Source organism: Schistosoma mansoni, assembly GCF_000237925.1.
Source record: "Schistosoma mansoni, WGS project CABG00000000 data, supercontig 0182, strain Puerto Rico, whole genome shotgun sequence".
Taxonomy (NCBI): Eukaryota; Metazoa; Platyhelminthes; class Trematoda; order Strigeidida; family Schistosomatidae; genus Schistosoma; species Schistosoma mansoni.
In genome coordinates this window covers 5404-27204 of record NW_017386066.1, presented here as the reverse complement: position 1 = coordinate 27204, position 21801 = coordinate 5404, and the positions used below count along the sequence as shown (strand labels likewise).

The 21801-nt window shown below is 37.2% G+C and overlaps 1 protein-coding gene across 1 annotated transcript in view; it reads left to right on the top strand.

The window, feature by feature from the left end:
• The window catches only part of Smp_199030 (hypothetical protein), a gene marked incomplete at both ends in the record, with an annotated part of 31735 nt that extends 10428 nt beyond the window's left edge, over positions 1-21307 (top strand). The window contains 2 exons of the mRNA XM_018794865.1: positions 18342-18475; positions 21265-21307. Coding sequence (XP_018647003.1) covers positions 18342-18475; positions 21265-21307 — 177 coding nt within the window. The remainder of the gene's footprint in view (positions 1-18341; positions 18476-21264) is intronic.
• Between the last annotated feature and the right edge of the window lie 494 nt (positions 21308-21801).

The following is a 21801-nucleotide window of genomic DNA, read 5'->3' as shown; positions in this document are numbered from 1 at the left end:
GTAAGGATCGGCAAAGCACATGCCATTCTCCTACAGTTGAAGAATATACAGAACTCGAAACGACAGTCTTTCAACTCCAAAGCGAGAATCTTCAATACGTATGTCAAGACGGTTCTACTGTACGGAGCTGAATCTAAGAAATCTGCTGCAACCATCATCAAAAGGTACGAATATTAAAAAGCAACTATCCACGTAAGATACTGAATGTCCATTGACCAGATACCATCAGCAACCTACTATAAAAGAAAACAAACCAGGTTCCAGCTGAAGAGGAAATTAGGAGAAGGCACTGGAGGTGGATGTGAAGTACATTGTGGAAAACATGGAACGTCAACACGAGGCAAACCCTAAATTTGAATCCTGATGGAAAGCGGACAAGAGGTAAGTTGAAGGACACACTAATTTTGTAAATGGAAGGAGATATGAAAAGGATGAATAGTAACTGGAAACAACTGGAAAAGATTGTCGAGGACAGAGTCGAATGGAGAGTTCTGCTAACCGGCTATGCTCCTCCGCGAGGGGTATCAGGCGTAAGTATGTAAGAGTGTGTAACACTCTCTATCCATCTTCTGAAGCGGACAAATAGGCACCAACTCTCATTCTGGATTTGAAACATTCGATCATGAAACAAACCGTAGTCTGGTCAAACGATATTTTGTGTCTGAAGTAGTCACGGATCGTTTCTGCACTAAAACTTACTTCATTTCGTGTTGCACTACTCCAACATTGGTTTCATGCATTAGTCGTGGATGCCTTATCTTACATACGATAAACATGTGAATTTTTAAATCTCAATAATTCCCCTCGATCAGTTGAAGTAAGCGGAGACTTGGCGACGATTCCACTTGAATTTGTTATTCACTATACAAACAGAGTGGCCAGTAGAAGACGTTGATTGATTTAGTAATCGATTAAACTCTGTTTTTTCAGGAAATGATTCATGATAGACAGGACATTGAATCCACACCTTCTGTCTCAAAAGTGAGAGTGGACAAATAATTTACTATTTATCTTGGCAGATTGACAATAGGCTTGGAGGGAAAAATCTCACAGTTATGTCAGACGTTGTGGGATCAATACCGCTCAGTTTAGCTGTTTTGTAAAAATTTGTCAAAACGTGTAAATGACTATTATTCTATGGTCGACATCAATGAAACCCACTAATGGAAATCATGTCTCTTTCCTGAGGAGCTGTATGCTACTTAACACGGTTGTCCCAATGTGTATGCACAGTTCTTTGGATGCACATAATGAAACAGAACATCTTTCCTTGCGTTGCTCGATTTGTGATAGGCCTCTAAATGATATCAGTCGATTACGGAAACAGGCAAATTGTGGTTAAACTGGTTGCCACTAAATCTCTCGACTAGAATACTCCTTTTAATTGATAGAATTATCACACTTCAAACTGTTTTATTATAACACACAGGATGATCGATTATTTTCTAATTTAATAGCAGAATAACATTCACAACTGTGAAAATGAATATTTCCATGAAAACATTTCATGCCCAAAACGCTTCCGAAGCTTATCGATTCCATTTTATTCTTCCGTTTCTGTATATAAAAGTTGGATGATCAGTTTTCCAAGTTCGTCATCGAAACCATCATCATCAGGTTAGTATAACAGAAATGTGCACTGTAAATTTTCGAATCAATTCTGAAAATTTATATGCACAACAAATCGAATCATTTTGAATATTCAATGAACAAACAAATAAACAGATAAACAATTCCGATTTACATCATCACATAACATCAAATGATAAAACTGCTGTCCATTCTTGTACTAACCTTAATATTATTTATAAACAACATTACGCAATTCGAACACACAAAACATGAAGTATTGTTGTGAAGTTGTTGATCCTTGTGTACATTGCTTTGAAAAGGAAAATAAAAACACTCGATTGCATGATATGATAATAATACTTTCTACAACGCTGGGGTGAAGTTATATAAACAAGCAAACCTGAACCCTTTGTTCTGATGATTTTTCACATGCAATGACTGACATTCGCATGACAATGCGGCAGAAATCTTAGAGTAGATTGTAGAGGGTAATGATCTGTCAACACAACGGATTGAGTGAATTTATTACTATATACCTGTGGTAGACCATACAATGCTCTCAGGCTGATGCGTACATGGAGAAGAGTGGATTTTGTCTGTTCAATCCAAACTATTTGTAACCGATTGACATTAGTACTATTCGAACGCTTGTGATTCCGATACCGCGCGAAAAGCATTCTCCACAATTAAGGAAATCATCGCGGATGCAACTATGCAGGCACACCAGGACACTCAAGCACCCATCAGTATCGCAGTAGACGCATCCGACTCAGCAGACAGCGAAGTCTTACAACAGTGGGTTAACCACTCTGAGCAACCTTTGGCATTTTTCTCAAGACGGTTGCTAGACACTGAATCGAGGTACAGCACTTTCGGTAGGGAACTTCTAGCTATGTATTGTGCTGTACGGCATTTTCAACACTCTATCCAAGGCCGAGAATTCTCCCTTTTTGCCGATCATTAATTTCTTACTTTCTCTTTAAGTTTATCTTCAGACAAGTAATCACCTCGTGAGTCTTGACAACTGGACTACATTTCGCAGTTTACTTCAGATATACAGCACATTTCTGGAGCAAGCAATGTAGTTGCAGACGCCTTGTCTCGTATAACTTCCTTGAACAGTTTCCAAGGAATCGACCTTCTTAAAGTCGCTCAGCTTCAAGAGGAAGTCACTAATCTTCAGCGCCAGTTTTTTTCAACAACCTTTAAACTACGCATTAAACAGATGGTAATAGGTAAGGAAACCTTATTATGTGTCGCATCTACAGGTAGGGATCGCCCAATCGTGCCGAAACACTATCGACGCAACGTCTTCAATACGCTGCACAAAATTTCTCATCCGGGTCTTCGTGCATCTATCGAGCTTATAGCAGAACGGTTTTGCTGGCCTAATATCAATAAAGATGTGAGGGAGAGGGCACGCTCCTGTGTAAGCTGCCAAAAATCTAACGTAATTAGAAGCAACAAATGTCCCTTAGCCTCGTTCAAAACTCCTGACGCTCGTTTCGACCACGTTCATCTGGATTTGGTAGGACCCTTACCCGACTCAAACGGATACTCATATCTCTTAACATGCGTAGACCGTTTCACTCGATGGCCAGAAGCAGTACCTATTAAGGACATTACTGCTGAAACTGTGGCTCGCGCTTTCGTTGAACGATGGGTTGCAAATTTCGGCTGCCCTTCAACCATCACTACAGACCGCGGACGCCAGTTCGAATCTGGACTTTTCCGTTGTCTGACCTCACTATTAGGAATCACGCGCTTCCGAACGACCGCCTACCACCCACAAGCAAACGGGTTGGAAGAACGTTTTCATCGACAACTTAAAGCTTCACTACCAGCTACAAACGTTTCACAGTGGACAGACGCTCTTCCACTCGTCTTACTAGGTATCCGCGATGCATTGAAAGCTGACATTGGAAACACTGCAGCACAACTCGTTTATGGAACGACACTTCGACTTCCAGGAGAATTTGTGCGTCCTTCATCTTCTTCAGTGAACATGGATCTAAACTCCTACACGAACAGGCTTACAAAAGCAATGTGTTTAGTTAAACCTGTTTCCGCTCCACCGCAATCAACTGATATTTTCGTCCAACGTGACTTAAGATATAGTACACATGTTTTCGTACGTCGGGACTTACATCAACGACCCCTGGAATCGGCAAACGAAGGACCCTTCAAAGTTCTTCAGCGTGAACCTAAGTACTTTATAGTCGATAAGGACGGCACTAACGATAGCATCCGCATCGATTAAATCAAAACAGGGTATTTAGAAGGCAATCCTATCCATGTCGATCTTCCTTTGATACAATCGAACGACATAGTTACTACACTTGTAGTACCTCATCAGACAGCTAACAATCACTCTGATACTTTGGCAGTATCTGAGAATAAACTTAAAACAACGCTTCCTGGAAGAAGAGTAAGATTTCCAGAACACTTAAACGATTATCGCACGTAAGACACTAGTTAACATTTTACTTTACCTCGATTTTCCCTTGTACTATATATGATAAAATATTAAATATGCTTATACTTTTGTATTTATTCCGAAAAAAACAAAATTATTTTTTAATAATATGCGTATATTTGAATTTTTAAAAGAAACCAAAAAATAATTTCTCTGAATCGCTTTTTTTCTGAACATCTAGTCTGTGCGCATACAAAGTTTAAAAACGCTCATATAGTCTCAGACAAAACCACCAGTCAATGACTAACGCAAAAGCGTACCATGAACGAAAATAACATTGTTGAGGTCACAACAAATGTGATCGCGCCAGCAGCTGAACCCACTGGTGCAGCTAATCTATCTCATGTTAGTCAGTGTACTGATATACCAATGCAGTGTGTTAGTTTGCCTCTCATACCCTTAGTGGCCCTAGATAACCAGGACATATCTGATGGAGACTCTAATGTCACTTTCCAGTGTAATATCGGAAGCCAAGGATCGAACACCTGACTCTATTGTGAAGGCTCATAAAAACACTGCTAAACCTAAAAAGAATATACTTATTAAGAAGAAAGTAAATAAAAAACCTTCTGGTTCTAGACCGAATACCAAAAATATTTCGACGGCCTTACCAAACAAAAGTATAATTTCTGAAACCATGCTTAACCCTACTCACCGTAAGGGAGGTTATAAGGACACGTTTCGTTCAAACGTTACACGAGACGGCCACTACAACCATCATGTAAGCAGGCCTACTATTAGACAGAAGGCCAATGAACCAACGTGCCCCATGGTTTCCCCCAAATGTTATAAATAATAAACCTGCAAGATGTAACTCTTATCATCACTCTCGCAGTGGAGAAGATGGTATACTAGGTTATGCACCATCAACGCAACCCCAACATGCAGGCACCTGTCTTAATTGTCCACCAAAACAAGTACAACAAATTATTGAACCTTACCAAAATAAGGATTTTTTTTTCGGCCTCCAGAGATCCCTTGTTCCACTAGCACTACAGTTCGCTCATGCTATAGCCCATGCGATCCGGCAAACACATTAAACCATAGTCCAGGCATAGCTAGAACTCATACCATCGATAAGGATGCTCTCGGTTTTTTTACACTACACACTCCCTTTTTAAACCTATTACTTATTAACGCACGTTCACTTCTGAACAAAAATTTCAGCCTTGAGAACCTTAGACTTTCTAGCCAAGCCTTCTTTTATACTTATCACTGAAACGTGGTGTTATCCAGCAGTAGCCGATTCCGAATTAAATATCAAAAACTATCGACTCTATCGCTGTGACAGAGAAACTAAGAGAGGAGGCGGTTGTCTTATATTTGCTTTGGATACCTTAACAATTAACAAAGTTGAAGATAGTATCTTGAATAGTTTACCAGAATCGATCTGGATATCAATCAATACCCTGAATCATAGTCTACTCCTAGGTTGTATATGTAGAGCTCCTGATAGTACTGATAATTTGAATGATCTTATTATCAATGCATTTATACACTCATCTACTCTAAACTTCAGTGCTAAGATTGTCACAGGCGATTTCAATTATCCTGGGATTAACTGGAGTACCGGTAGTTGTCAGTCAAGCAATGATGAATTTTTGTCAATCCTTAATCTGTACTGCTGGTCACAGTGGGTTCGTACCTCAACAAGGGGTGATAATACACTCGATCTAATATTTAATAGAGATATCATTCCCCTATCTGTACAAGTATACAACGAGTTTGAAAGCAGTGATCATAAGATAGTAGCTTGTGCTCTCCCCATCCATCCCTCCTACAACCGACCAATTCAAAGAACCTGCAATTATAGAGACTATAAGCATGCAGACTAGGACCTCATGCGCTCACTGATCAAACTCTCAGACTGGGATGAATTCTTCTCATGTAATAGTCTCACAGATGCCATCAACATATTCTATTTGATTGTTAACTCTTGTCTAGACTCCTGTGCACCAATTAAGACTTAAAGGATTAGTAAACATTACGAATTATATATACCAGCTAAATATCGTAATAAACTAAGACGCCTAAAGAAACGTTATTTTAAATCTAACGACTTCACGGCAGTCACACAAATAACAATAATTTTTAACCAAATAAAAGAGAAACATAGGTTAAAAGCCATTAATGAAGAGCTATTAGCACTAAGTACTACCTCAAAAGTGCAAAACCTAATCCACCTTTACAATAAACGTGCTAAATCAACTCAAAAGGTTGATATACCATGCATCCTGTATAATAATAGTTTTATATATGATCCAAAAACTATAGCAGACCTTTTCAGTGGTAATTTTGCAAATGGCAAAGAATCCATAAATGGCTCTGTTTCTAGAGTTATATGCATGACTGGTAACTCAATTAAATCTATCTCCTTCACATGTCTGAAAATTAGTAAGGTTATAAATAAGCTCAAGGTTTCGAAAGGTCACGGAGCAGACGGGATTTCATCATTTCTCTACAAATATGGTGGTCCAGATATTCCACTTCTTCTCCTTAAGCTGTTTACTCTCTCTATGGAATCTGGCTCTTATCCTGACCGTTGGAAAACCGCGTACATCATACCACGTTACAAATCCGGAGATAAGACTGACATGATATCGCGCGCTACGAAGGGGTCGTTACTTTTTGGCCGTGGTCTGCATTTTTTCTTTTTTCTAGGATTCTCACTGAGCTGGATGGATTATCTTTCCTTGGAATTACGGAAGACAACTCAATTCTGATCTGTTCACGTTTGAGCTGCAAATTTTATGTTATACGATAAGATCTTAATTTTAACTTATTGATGGTATATATGATCATATTCATACAATAACTCATAATCAAATAATTGTATATTCATTTTGGCTATACGATATAACCTTCCTCTGTCATTCCAAAAACCGTATATAATCATATTCGGCGAGGAATATAATTTCATATTTGTATTCTATTCATTATATCGTGTTTGTATGCTACAACACACGTACTTTATGTATTTACAGGATCTATTCGGATCTCTACCTAATATCTAGAAATATATATAATCGTGTATGACAAAGCACTGTACTCATTATTCCATATACTTTCATTAAAATCGTATTTGGATAATATAACTCACTTAATTTCTGGAATCACCTGTCCAATTCGGTGAGTCTGTCATACGTTTATTTATTTATTTTTTATGACAGTATATTTTGTCACCACTAATACCTTCCTGCTATTCTTATCCATTGTTTTCCTACACTTTCACCGATCCTCTCGATACATCCACCCTTGTGTTAAGCATAGGTTTTGATTAGACTTCAGTCCTCGGCATTGATTTTTTCTTTCTTTCATCTCTATTTCCAATATTTTGTTCAATCCGCCTGCTATACGTCACTTTTTTATCATGCAACAAAAGAAAATAAAGGCCCCTGCTTGTAGGCGTCCAGCCAAACGTAGGAAAACTACGCAATCTAAAATTGCTACTGACAGTTTCAATGAGACGAGCTACTCCGTTCATCCGGAAGCAGACAAGCTTTTACCAGTTGTCGCCATTCCAGACGTGTTGAAGACTCTGTTGGTAAATAATGATGATAATCACAACTGCAACCATACGAATGATATAAAAAGGCTGCAAGTTGACATGAACATTCTCAATCCGCTCAAGTGTCTCATCAACCCTAACCTCACAGAGACTCCAGATCAAATGAATGACATCAATAACTTCTTAGATCGTGTTGCATCAGAGGTATTTGAAAGAATAAGGCGATCTAGCAATGCAATTGTGTTTAATATACCGGACTCATATGCCCTTAAAAATATCGAAACTAGTCTGCTTAGAGCTAGCAATATGACACACGTACCATGTGTATGCTCAAGATTAAAAAGTAGTCACCCTGATATGCACCCACCGATCTTGTTCAAATTCAACTCATCTGTAGACGCTAGTGAGTTTTTAAATTCCTCCAATTCATTGAGACAGAAACAGATTTTCAAAGATATTAAGATTCTACCAGATAGAACACCATGCCAACGAAAAGCAGGCCGAGACAACCACAGACTACCAGCATCAAACACCCAAGCGTATCATAATCCTAAAGGTCATAAAATTAAGTCCGATCTTAAGCGGACATCTAACTTTACGAATATGCAACCACCGGAAAACTCTCCTGAATCTCCTAATGTTCAAAGCCCAAAAGAAAGTAGTCCCAATGTAGGTGATGCCCATCCTTTTAAGAATGTTGACTTAGATTCAACACTAAGTAGTTGTACTGATTTCGAATGGGATAACACAGTCCAAGTCGCTGTTAGTGCAAAAACCAGTTATAGTGACTGTGCAACGGATAACTGGAAAACTGGTCATAAAATTTATCTGCCTGACCACACTCTTAACGTCGATATACTCGAACCTAGCAAACCATCTCAAGCATCTTTAACAACACACGACCCCCCTCAAATTACGAAGGAGCCAAAATCAACCACAAACCTTGGAAATAAGAGTTTAGAACATGTTCCCTATACGTCAGGTATAAATAGCAATCTAAATTGTAAACGGCCACTTGGTCGCACACATAGACCTGATAGTCTTCTTGGTCCGGCTCCCAATGTTAATACTATTCCTTTACCAAATGTTATATCCAATAATAGTGAGAAGACTTTTTTTGTACTTCCCCCGGCTTTTCTGCCGGCAACAATACACATACTTCAAATGATGACAAAGTTGTTGAATCTATTTCCGATCGCAACACAACTCTCACCTTAGCCAATCCTACGAGTATTCATGTAAATACCGATTGTGATTTATACTCCAACCTGATTCACCATGGTTAATCTCAATTTCTTATTCTTTCGTTCAATTCCCGCTCTCTGCCCAATAAAATTACTCACTTCAAAACCCTTTTATTGCTTGTAAATCCAACTATTGTACTTATTACGGAAACGTGGTGCAATTCATCTGTATCCGATCACTCCCTGCATATAGATAACTATGTCTTCTTTAGAACCGATAGATGTAATGGATTAGGGGGCGGTACACTTATCTATGTCCGTTCGGATATTCAGGCCTGCAAATTTGAGGATAAATCCCTTAATGCTATAGATGACTCCATCTGGGTGACTGTAAACTGTGGATCTCGGAATTATCTACTGGTGGGATGCATATACAGACCACCACATGCAGACTCTAGGTTTGACAGATTACTAACAAACATCTTTTCCATTGCTTCACACCAACCGCATACTTTTAAAATCATCGGAGGTGATTTTAATCTGCCAAACATCACATGGGATTTGACTCCGGTTTCAGGCCGACATGACAAGTTAGTTGAAACGCTAGAACTTTATGGATGGGTCCAACAGGTCCGACAACCGACTAGAAGGAATAATATACTTGATTTACTATTTACAATCAACATAGATTCTATCTCAGTGCATATTGGTCAGGAGTTTTTTAAGAGTGATCACAGAGTAATATTGTGTATCATTCATTCTTTCGACGCCATACAATTGAATTCTAAAGCTGGAATGATGTACAAGAGTAGACATTTTGATCAACAAACCTGGAAACGGACCGAAAGTCTTATTCGTTGTTTGCCATGGGAAACTTATTTTACCACAAATAATATTGACATTGCGATCTCTGATCTATACCACAACTTGATACACTGCCTCGACTGCACTGCTCCAATTATTAGCCATGTGGCTTATAACGCCAATAGGGGCCAGAATAATTTTAAAACTTTTAAAAGAAAACTGAGGAAATTAAAACACCGTTACCACAAGCATAATGACTTGTATACACTACAGAGTATACTTAAGTTAATTGACAAGAGTGCTTCATCTAAACGCAAGTATTTTATAAATATAGAAAATAAAGCCCTAGGTAATAAGAACCCAGAATTATCAATACTTCGGCTTTTTAAATCGCGTGTGAAGTCAAATTCTCTTGGCGTGACCAAATTCTTCATAGTTAACGGAAGAATTATTGATGACCCCGATATTATTTGCGAAGAATTCAGTCAGTATTTCTCGCAGTGCTATAACACTAGAACTGAAAGCTGTATCAATACATTTCCAATGCTGACGTGCAGACACCTGTCGAAAATTGATTTTGTACCCTCCAACATCAAGCAGGCCATAACTGCCTTGAAAAAGTCCTATGACGGTGGACCTGACGGGATTCCCTCATCATTTGTGAAATATGGTAGTAGAGAATTCCCATTATTTTGTTTAAAACTTTTCAACCTATCTATGGAATATGGGGCCTATCCATCTGCATGGAAAACATCTCTTATCACTCCCAGATTCAAAACCGGATCACGCAGTGATATTGCTAACTACAGACCAATTAATTTGACATCCGTGCTGTCAAGAACTATGGAAAAAATAGTCCACAAACAGCTATTATCATTTTTGCTTTCGGCTAATCTGATCAGCCCATCCCAACACGGGTTTATGACCAAACGCTCCTGCTTCACATCGCATCTGGAATTTTTTGATCAAATTACCCAGAGAAGAGATGTTGGTCAGTCTGTGATAATTTTGTACTTCGACTTTAGTAAGGCCTTCGACAGCGTCCCACACAAGCTTCTTCTTCTAAAACTCTCTTCATATGGAATACAGAATCCCCTTTTATCTTGGCTCAAGTCATTTTTAGAAGAACGTAGCCAAATTGTCCGCTTTGGATCTTGCTACTCCAAACCTGTGAATGTAACCAGTGGGGTTATACAAGGAAGTGTAATTGGTCCATTACTATTTCTCCTTTTTATCAATGATGTTTGTTCCCTCTTTCAATATGGTAAACCTTTTCTTTTTGCCGATGATCTAAAAGTGGTTTATTCATTCTCATCTCCCACAAAAGAAAGCTATATTTCAACAGTAATCCAAGAAGAAATAAACAAGTTGTACGAATGGACTATTTCGTGGAATTTGCCACTTAATGTTGACAAAAGTGGATTTATTAACATTGGCCATTGCCTTAACTTAAATCTGGCTATACACAAACATACACTGGAACCTCTCAACACTGTTCGTGACTTGGGTTTAAGATACAGCGACAGTTTGAACTTTTCGGAACACATTGCATCTCAAGTATCCAAAGCTAGAAAGCTCATCGGATTCATAATGATTAATTTCAATAATACCGAATCGAGATTATTATTATACAGAAAATGTATCTTACCAATTCTTGAATATGGTATCTTAGTTTACAGTAACTGCAGGCATAATGACCTGATTAAAATTGAAGGTGTGCAAAGAAGGTTCACCAAAGCTGTTTTGGGGTATTCTGACAACAAAGACTATCACCGAAGATGTCAACAACTCAAACTAGAACCTCTCTGGATCAGGCGTATCAAACTAAACCTTATCTTTCTCTACCGGCTTCTTAACGGTATTTCTTACTCTTCGCTATCTACCCCATCATACTCTATGATACCGTCCCACAATCTACGCAATAAGGAAAATATTCTAGCGATTCCAAAAACCCAGACAAATTTACGCCAGAATTTTTTCGTTATTCGCTACTCAACCATCTGGAATAGACTACCAATGAACCTCCGATGCAGTGAAACTATAATCCGGTTCCGAAGTCTTCTTGATGACTTTCTTTCCAAAAGTGGATTGTGTCACCTTTTGAATATTAACATGCTTAACAACGATTTATACTAAAATGGTGCGTCATCTATCTAACTGACTGAAAAGCAAAGTGAAACCTTTGAAACTTTTCACGTCTATTTCACTTTATTTTATATTTATCTTAATATACAAAGTCTGCTTATGTTCGTATTTATAATTATTACTGTTATTAATATCATTATTGGTCTTTCGACACATTAGATATTCATTTCATCTCTTCTTGTCCTTCTAAACATATTTTATCCGAAGTCTACAATTAAAAACAAAAAACTTCTATGTTCCACTTAAACAAATAATTTTTTTTTCAAAATATTCACAACATATAACATATAGAAATTTATATTTAAATTATCCTTTGCAATTAATTATGACTATGATAGCATCATTCTAAATTATTATTATTGCACTAATGTTTATACTACAACCCGGTTTCACTCTGTATACTGTTACATAATTCTACACGTATTTATCCGAGTGCAGTAAAGGTTTATTATTATTGTTATTATCATTTTAAAATTATTCGTTTATCTCAAAAGTCTATATCCATTACACTATTATGATCATGGTTGAACCCTTTCACTATGTGTTGATTTCTTTACTCTCTCTTTTTTTCCTTCTAAATAAATATTATTCTTAAGATTACGAAGCTTTGGATTAAGGCAATAACTTGTGTTACGCTGAATTTAACTTATCAGTCTCTTTTTATCTTCACTATGTATATACACCTCATACATATTGATTATCTTTTGCATTTAATTGAAACTTTCAGAGCATCACCCAAAACTATGACTGTGCTCGCACAAACACTTATTCTAACGTCATATCTTACCGCAATAATAAGTTATTTACTTATTAATTTATTCTGTTTTATTTTATTTTTATTACTCGTTTTTGCTATACATACATAGTTGTTTATTCTTGTTCTGCGTTAAGATATTTACGTATTCCGCGTCTCCTTTATTTCTATTTCCTTAGTTTCTTCCTTTCCTCCTTCAAAATCAATTCAAAATTCTTGCTAATTACACAGAACCTGATTTATTATTACTATTCTATTATTAATATTTTATTTTCCTTTTCCTTCCTTTCTCAAACATGGCATATGTATTGTTAACACTATTGAAAATTGTGTATTATTGCATTTTTGAAGAAACCCGAAATGGTTTCTTCACAGCACTTATGTACCCATAAGGTGTTTGTGAATAATAATAATAATAATAATAATAACTATCGGCTGATAAATATTACTCCATTATCTCTAGGATTATGGAAAAAATTATTAGTGACGAACTATCCAACTATTTATTGAGTGAACAATTTATTGATGATTCGCAACATCGATTTCTTAAAAATCGATCTTGTATGACATGTCATTTTGACTTCTTTAATTTAGTCTATTCTCTTCGTAGTCAAGGATATCTAGTACTAGTGCTATACCTGGACATTTCTAAGGCCTTCGACATGGTCAACCACCAACTTCTCATAGGTAAACTCGCATCTTATGGGGTCCAAAACCCGTGACTAGGCTGGTTTGATTCCTTCCTCAGCAATCGACATCAAATAGTTAAAATGAACTCTTCATTGTCGAATGCCATCCCTGTTAGAAGTGGGGTAATTCAGGGTAGCGTCTTAGGTCCTTTGCTCTTAATAGTTTTCATTAATGATATTTGTGAGTGTTTTAGTGAGAGTATGTCCCTTTTGTATGCAGACGATCTTAAGATGGTGTATTCATCTTCTCCACATGAGCTGAGCAATATTCAAAATTGTATCAGCACAGAGCTTAACAAGGTAGCACAGTGGTGCTCGGAATGGCAACTGAAGCTTAATACAGCTAAATGTGGATGGTTATGCTTCGGTGATACATCACTCAACCTCGATCTTACCATAAAAGGTGAAATGTTATCTAGGTTACACACAGTAGTAGATCTAGGACTTAGGTACTCCGACGACTTGTCGTTTACTGAACAGATAATGAAACAAACGTTCAAGTCTCAACGCATTATATGTTATATAACTCGAAACCTTCATAACAGCGAATCTCGTATATTAATGTACAAAGTCTGTGCTCGACCACTCCTCGAATACTGCGCGTTTCTCCTTGGTAGCATGCTCATAATGGATAAATTAAGACTGGGATCAGTACAGAGACGATATACGCTTCGTACTCTTGGAACTGATAGTGTCTTGACATATAATTCGAGGTGTAGTAAACTAGGGCTTGACCCTTTATGGAAGAGGAGACTCAAACTTAACCTTATCCTCTTTTTCAAAATACTTAACAAACTCTCCTTCACATCCAGCCAGGCGATTCAATATGCTAAAGCCTCACATTACGACATTCGTAACTCCTTGTCTTTAGCGAAACAAACATATTCTAGATCTTCTCTCTATATGAATTGCTTTGCCTGTAAGTTTTCCAGGCTCTGGAATAATCTACCTCAAACTATCCGTATGTTAAACTCTCTCCCATTGTTTGTTCGCTCAATTAATGCATATTGCTCCTCTGAAAATGCATTAAATGCTCTAGCGCCTGCAAGTGTATCTTACACCACAAGTGAGATTATAGGAACTTTAAGTATTTAACCTCTTACTTGCTATCATTGTTTTGTTGTTCCGTGCTCTTTGCTTTAATCTTACTTTTTCTAGTTGTAGATAATTATCAATAACTCGCTCTGGCACTGGAAATAACCTTACAGAACAACGTTGATTAATCATCAGGCTATCCACTTAAGAAAAAATGACAAATTCCCTGGTGTTGCATTGGCTTGCCGTGATATATGCCATATATAAATTACTTATCAATTACTAAACCAGCAAACATAAAACATTCTGATATTTCATGTTTGTTCTCTACATTAAATGTTGCTTTTTATATCAATCTGATCATGCCTGTAAACTGGTGTGAATTCTGTAAATATTATTTTCAGAATATACTATTATTATTATTAAGACAACGCTTCCTGGAAGAAGAGTAAGATTTCCAGAACACTTAAACGATTATCGCACGTAAGACACTAGTTAACATTTTACTTTACCTCGATTTTCCCTTGTACTATATATGATAAAATATTAAATATGCTTATACTTTTGTATTTATTCCGAAAAAAACAAAATTATTTTTTAATAATATGCGTATATTTGAATTTTTAAAAGAAACCAAAAAATAATTTCTCTGAATCGCTTTTACGCTGTCGCAAGTGTAGTAGTTCATTTGCTTTTTTTCGCTCGCTTTGTACGAAGTACGAGTGTATTTTGACATGCACCTACTTATTATATTTTTTCTTTTCCACGACAGCTGGAAAATAACGATGAAGTTCGTGAGAAACCAAAATTTCGATTGTATTTTGTTTGTAGTGTAGGCCTAGTGAAATGTCACTGAGCCCTTGCCAAATCATTCAGCATTTGGGTCACTGAATATCGAACAGATCATCGATCCCTGTTAAGGTCAATGACAGCAAACGCGAACCAGTTAATCACACTCAATGTATTAGCCTATGCGGTGATGGTTTCACTATCTTTTCTGTACTCATCCTTACTTATATATTTCCGTAATAACTTCCTTTGTGTTATACGGTCTTCATAGCGGCAATAGTACTTTGATATGACGAAGGAATAAACCACGTAAGGTGCTGACCGTGAGATGTGACTTAAAAGTTAGCTATCGGTCACACTATTCCTGTCTATCATGAGTAGGCCTCCAATCAACTGGCATAGGACATCTATGCTGGTGATCAACAACTGATATGGATATTCAGTGATTTTTGATAACGACATAATTTGTACTTGAGGATTTTGGTTTTTGCCATGTGTATGTTTAGGCCTACTGATGCAGAGTCTGCTGCTACATTGGCTGACTTCAACTGCATTTGCTAATGTGCATGGGATAGGAGAGCCAGGTCATCCATGAACTCCATACCGTCCAGTTGCATCCTAGTTGACTGTTGTATTTAGGGCTTCCACTGAGATGTGGAGTGAGCAAATAAACGAATTAAACTGATACAAGTTTAGACAGTGCTATTTAAAATCATGGAATATAATGGAAAGTACATATTTATTGCTATCGTTCGTACACAAAGCACCTCCTTTCCATAAAATGTGTCTACACCTTCTTCCAGTTGACTTAAGGTGAACTAAATATTTATTGATTTTTTTGTAAAGATATAATAAAGATCACAGTCATTTCCTCATATATAATTTCATTCACACTCAAAATATGTTATTTCTCTGTATGAAAAGTTAAAAACGGACTTGATCGTTGGGTATTACTGATGCACACACACTAACGCTTTTATTATGAATAGTTGCTATCTCAATGGTCTGCTCTTTTGACTTACCAACCCACGGCATGTATTCGAAGATTATAATAGTGTGTGGTGGACCAAAAAGTATATTAACCAAAAATAGAGACACAGTTATTACGTCCAAAAGTTTATGTAACGATAAACAACTTATAAGTTTTTAACACAATTAAAAGCTTAGGGACGTTACTTAAATTGACTGGCTGCTGCGTGTTCCGTTGTGTTTGGTCCCAAAAATCCACAATTATAGATAATTATTAATTCCAATGAGATGGATATGGCTCCAGTAAGTTTGCTAAGCGTCACAATAGTGTAGTCACAATGAGTGTACGAGAGTGTATTTATTTATGAGCAGTTACAATGTCATGCTATGCTGATTTCAAAAACGGCAGGAAGTTCGTATGTAAGTGTTCAAGGTCATACACTTAAACAACAAGTACAATCGTTTAGTGATAGATGTACAGATTGTAAATATGAACAAAATAAATGCAAAAGCTATCAAAAACAATTTACAAATTGGGTTTATTAATCCTATCTCCACAAGTGTTATAACATCCCTTTGGGTCATTCAACAATACGTTGGAGTTGTCCCAGATTATTGTCAAATAATACTACTAGATATATTTCTTAACACGCCGTTGGTGCCATCACTGAAGAGGAACCTCCTTCAATCAAGTGAACCTACTTGTGTTTGTCATCTCAGAAACAGCTTTCAAGTAACGTTCGTTTCATAACAATTGCTCTCACGTTGTTATTCAATATACTATTTTATTATGTGTTAATTTTACTGTTTTTCTATACTCATAAACAGACAATTCGGTTTGTAGTGTTCATTCCTATCTGGTATATCGATAGTAACTGCGCGTATGATTATGTCTTGATTAAGCTCAAGTCGCCACAACTCATCGAAAGAGTGTAGAAGAATTTACCCACCCTAATGCCAAAGAACTAGCTGTATCAGTGATAGTAAAAAGAGTTTCAGCATGCCTAATCTGACTCATTTAACAAGAAGTGTAAATTAACTTTAAAACCAGGCACTATGCCCCTACCGACGCAAATGAAACAAAGGACTACTGATTTTACAAACTAACTACGTGTTTTGGTTTGAGTGCCCATAAGTTTTGTAAACCTTGCATAATGCTCCAGGGATGTTTATTATCAAATGGTGATAACGCAAATTAAGTGATTAGTGTGAGGCGCATTTATTCAGTACCCCTTTCACCAATATTTATGTTCAAACGAATAACCAAAGTGAAGAAGATAGCTTCCAAAGCCACCAGTCCCTAGTTTACCGGAGTGTTAATTAAAGGCCCTGTGCTCTATGCGAAGATAAGGGGTAGGTCACAAGCCCAGTAACCTACCATGTGACGTTTATATTTATGTTTTAAGAGGTCTTGTACTGATTGGTTGCATCTCTTTTTACGTTTATGCTCATGTCAACTCTCAGTACTGAAGAATTTGCTGCCTGGACGCTTGAATGGCTAGTTATAATAATAACAATTATTGTTATTAGCTTTATTCAATATTATATTTTCGGTACAATATAGAATTCTCAGCAAAATGACGGTTCCGTTTCAGTTTATAAGTGATAGAAGGCTGGATGGTCTGTTTTTAGAATGCTGATTTCAATTTGTTCAATTTTCCACTGAATAGATTAATACCGTGCTTCAATCATGCTTTGATTTGACGAGTTTTGTTCGTTGGTGATTTGACGAGAGTCCATGTTAGTTTAAAATAATTTGTTCTTGGCTTGTAAACCATTTTAGTTTCCCCATAAATTCTTTGTTTTGAAAAACAAGAATAATTAGGACACATCAGATGCGAATTCACTGTTAACCAGTTTAAAGTCATTAACTAATCTGTACCTTGGTGACCAATATGGACCATTGGAAACTAATCAACAATTTTAAATATGTGATGGGATTATGAAGCACTGCAAACTTAGTGAGGAATTAACATTAAATACCTCAAAAGAGGATAAGGGACTTTTAGCGAAATATTCATCAGAAGGTTTGGGTGGAGGTTATCTCTGTAGCTTTTGTTTCTACAGACTTATTCAGAAAATCACCCAGGACCAGCTTAAGCTTTTATGGAGAAAACAAAAGTAGTTTCAAACATTACACTAGGTTAACTCAGTAAAGATCTTAAAATGCCATCCAATTTACTGTCAACACTCAGGATAGTACAAACATTATAAAGTATGCGTTGGTTGTTCGCTATTACTTTGGCTCTATTTGTGACTTTCTTAATGTATTGCACATAGTTTTCCTCAAATGGCAACTATTACTTGTTTCAACACCAGTGGTATATGTAGTGATCTTACTGAAATGAATGGTGACCCACACAGGATTTGGCTAGGGTGTCTCCCAAAATGTATCACGGAATTTTCGGTTTTGCAGCTAGCTAAACAATTTGGGGAGTTATCCGATTTATATTTTCCTGTGCATAAGACTGGCGATATGCAAGGATCTACAGTTGGTTATTGCTTTCTGACATACAGGTTAGTGGATGATGACATGAAAGCTTGGAAAGTGTAAGTTTGTTTCATTTCACTTAGGTTGGTTGCATTTAGTGCTATTTACCTTATAATAAGTTCATATCTGATGAAATAAAGTTGCTTGTTTAAACCCTGTTTCATCTACTTTGTCTCTATACCTGTTAGTTCTTTGGCTATTTGAGTCATTCAGTTATATAGGTGCGGATACCCTCTATCTTCCTCCATACCGTGAATATTATCAAGTCCTGTTGGTATGTTTGTGAGTAAATTGGTAAACTGTTATAACCTGTGGCCGAGTGGATGCCCTGTTAATGTAAAACGTGATAGACCGCCAATCAGAGAGCAGTGATTTGTCGATCGGAACAGTGACATAAACCCGCACTAGTTCCATGTTTTTGTGGCTTTCCTGACTCAGGTAATCTAAAATTGTTCCCGAAACCTAATAATTATAAACGTTAACACGTTTTAATGATATATGTTTGTGGTTGTTTAGTGATCTGTGTTCTTTCACATAGTATCGCTCTTTTGAACCCAAAAGATACCAATGTTGATCAGAAGCCTGGATAGTTCCACTCAAAGAACGTGCTAAAATGCATTAAATATAGAATTTAGGTTGTGGTGAAATTTTACAATAATTTATTAACGGAAAGATTGTAGTGACCCTTATACGCTTTATTTGTGAACTGGGTCGAATTCACTGTCGCATCGGGATTATGCGAACTATTTCGTGACTTTTCTGACCTTCACATAACGTACTCTTGCTGAATGTATTGTACTGTGGCGCCTAGCACTATATCGTAACCACATGAGTGTTATTCTAGCTCACGGACAGACCCATTTGCTTATTCTTTCTGAGTCATTTTGGCCTTGTCATTTATTCGCTTAGTAACCCTGAATGTTTTTAGATGACCGTATGTTTTAGTTTCCTACTCTATTCATCACATGTCGTAAGCTTCCTCGTGTATGGCTACAAATATTGAGTCACACTGACAAAGAGGAATTAACACACTTGCCTTCCCCGATGTGCTTCTCCGCCGAGCTTTACTGATTGTCTGTCTGGATCAACAGATGCATGAAAAATGTTTATCCATGATTCATCATTGTGTTCGAATTATTTTCCGTTATTCTCTGACACGAATTTAGTCGGTAATTATAAACGAGGGTTGGCTGCACGTATTTTCCGTTGCCATACGACCAAACCGGAATCACGTCAACGGGTCACAAACCTATGTGCCCATATATATATGATTGTTTGCATGTTATCTTTATTTTATTTCATTATTGACTGTAAACTTAGTCGATCAATAGTAATAATATTGATATTTAGGAACATTGAGCACAAGTCATCTTAAGATGTTTCGGTTCAGTAGAGTGTAAATGGTGATTGCGAACACAGTCCCTTAAGTTACGTTTGTAAAATTACTTGCAAACGCCAGTTGTCCGTCGTGAAGCATAGGCTGCCGACCAAGTATCTTCAACCAACTGGGTTCTTTCTAGTTGTTCCCAAATGAAATTCATGCGTTTGATATCTGCTTCAGATTCCCGTATCAATGTGTTCTTTTTCCCCTAGTATTCCAAGTTTGTGTTTACCATGGAATGAATCCTAATGGTTTCCATGAAGTGTGATCTATCTACCCTCAGTACCCTTTCCCATTTTTCTCTTCGTTTAGACGCTGGCTGGTTCTTTGGCAGAGTAGGTTATTACTGATGGTGTCTGTCAATTTATCTGGAGTATCTTGCGTAAACAGCTGTTTATAATTACTTGTACCTCTTTGATGATGGTTGTAGTCGTTGTCCAAGTTTCTGCTCCGTATAATAAAGTTGTCTTAATGTTTGCATAAAATATCCATCAAAAGACGGTGCAGTAGTAAAACTAGAAGTGCTCGGTTGTGTGGTAGGTGTAATTCCCGTATCTGCTAACATCTGGATAAGTATCAGCTGCTGCTCAAGCAATACTTCCACTTTTGAAGGATCCATGTTTGCACCAGCCTCATCGCCAGATTTGCTACGTTTGAAGAGATCACGAATTCACCTAGTCTGCGAACGGAACGAAGACTCAGTGACACAATGTCCAAATAAGCTAACTATTCCGATGCGTCTGTAGTGACCGGCTGGTCTCGATAAGAACACGATTGGAATAAAAGAAACAACTATTATTATTGTAAACAATTGTACCAGTGATTGTTTTACTGTACTTGTTTAACTGCATCAGACTCACTTCTTGTTCCGCTATCCGCCTGGTTTGGTTCGAACTTTCTTACGCTCTGCCCATTTTGCCTGTACCCGTTGGCACGTCTCGGTATTCTTTCGATACCACGAGATCGCCAATAAATATACTTGATCTGAACTAATTAAAGCCTTCTGATTAACGAGTTATCAAAGGAACCAAGTCGTTGCTGGGCGCGTAATCGAATAGTAGTAGTGATCATAGTCCGTTCTCGACTCGACAACTACTACACGTCCAAGCCCTACCAACTAGAGAGGGAAGTCCGGGTACAGAAGAGCGAAAGTGTATTCCACAAGCAGCCAGAAGTACGAACAACAAACGCAATTCAAGTGTATTTATACAGCATTGAAATGTCCTTGGGAAACGTCACAAAATAACGTAATAAAAAGGACAATGCACCAATCACATTTAAGGTCCTCTCAAGCGGGAAATACGACATGAAGGTAAAAATGAACGTTTTGGTACAAAAATGAGAAATTCAAATTTCCAAAATAAAATGACAAAAACAAGACATTGACCAAGTGAGTTCTGGTGATCTGACATGCCCACCGCTTTGTAATCAAAGTAATTTATTTCCTCCACTGTTTTTTATTCATAGGTTGAAAGGTTTGAATTTTCATAGATATACCTTAGTTGCTTGACCTGCTCGGCCAACTCGAGACGAATTGACCGTTGCACAACACTCATACGATGAAGCTTGGAGATTTAGAAATATGGAAGAAGCTATACAACGTGAAGCTCAACTATCAGCTGTGATGGCCTTATGTGATTCCACAAGTGTTTTATCCAATAGTAATGAAGACCCGTTTAGTGGAACAATTTCTGATGAACAACTTTCGTACGTTAACAGTAATATAGAATAGCTCTATTCACTCAGTTTTCCTAAGGATGTTTATGATATCCGTCAAAACGTATAAAAATACTTTTGCAAAGAACACAGAGGAATTTATTTAACTAATACTTTGTCCAATTTATTAGTTCCAATACTCATCTAATGGGGTTTCATATCTGAGTGTGGGCATGTATGTAAGATCCAAACTACGTTTGGCTGAAGAATAACTGTCTGGTTTTGAGAAGAGACGCGTAGATCTTAATTGAAGTCATAACAAGGTACTTAGGTTAACAACGGTTCTAA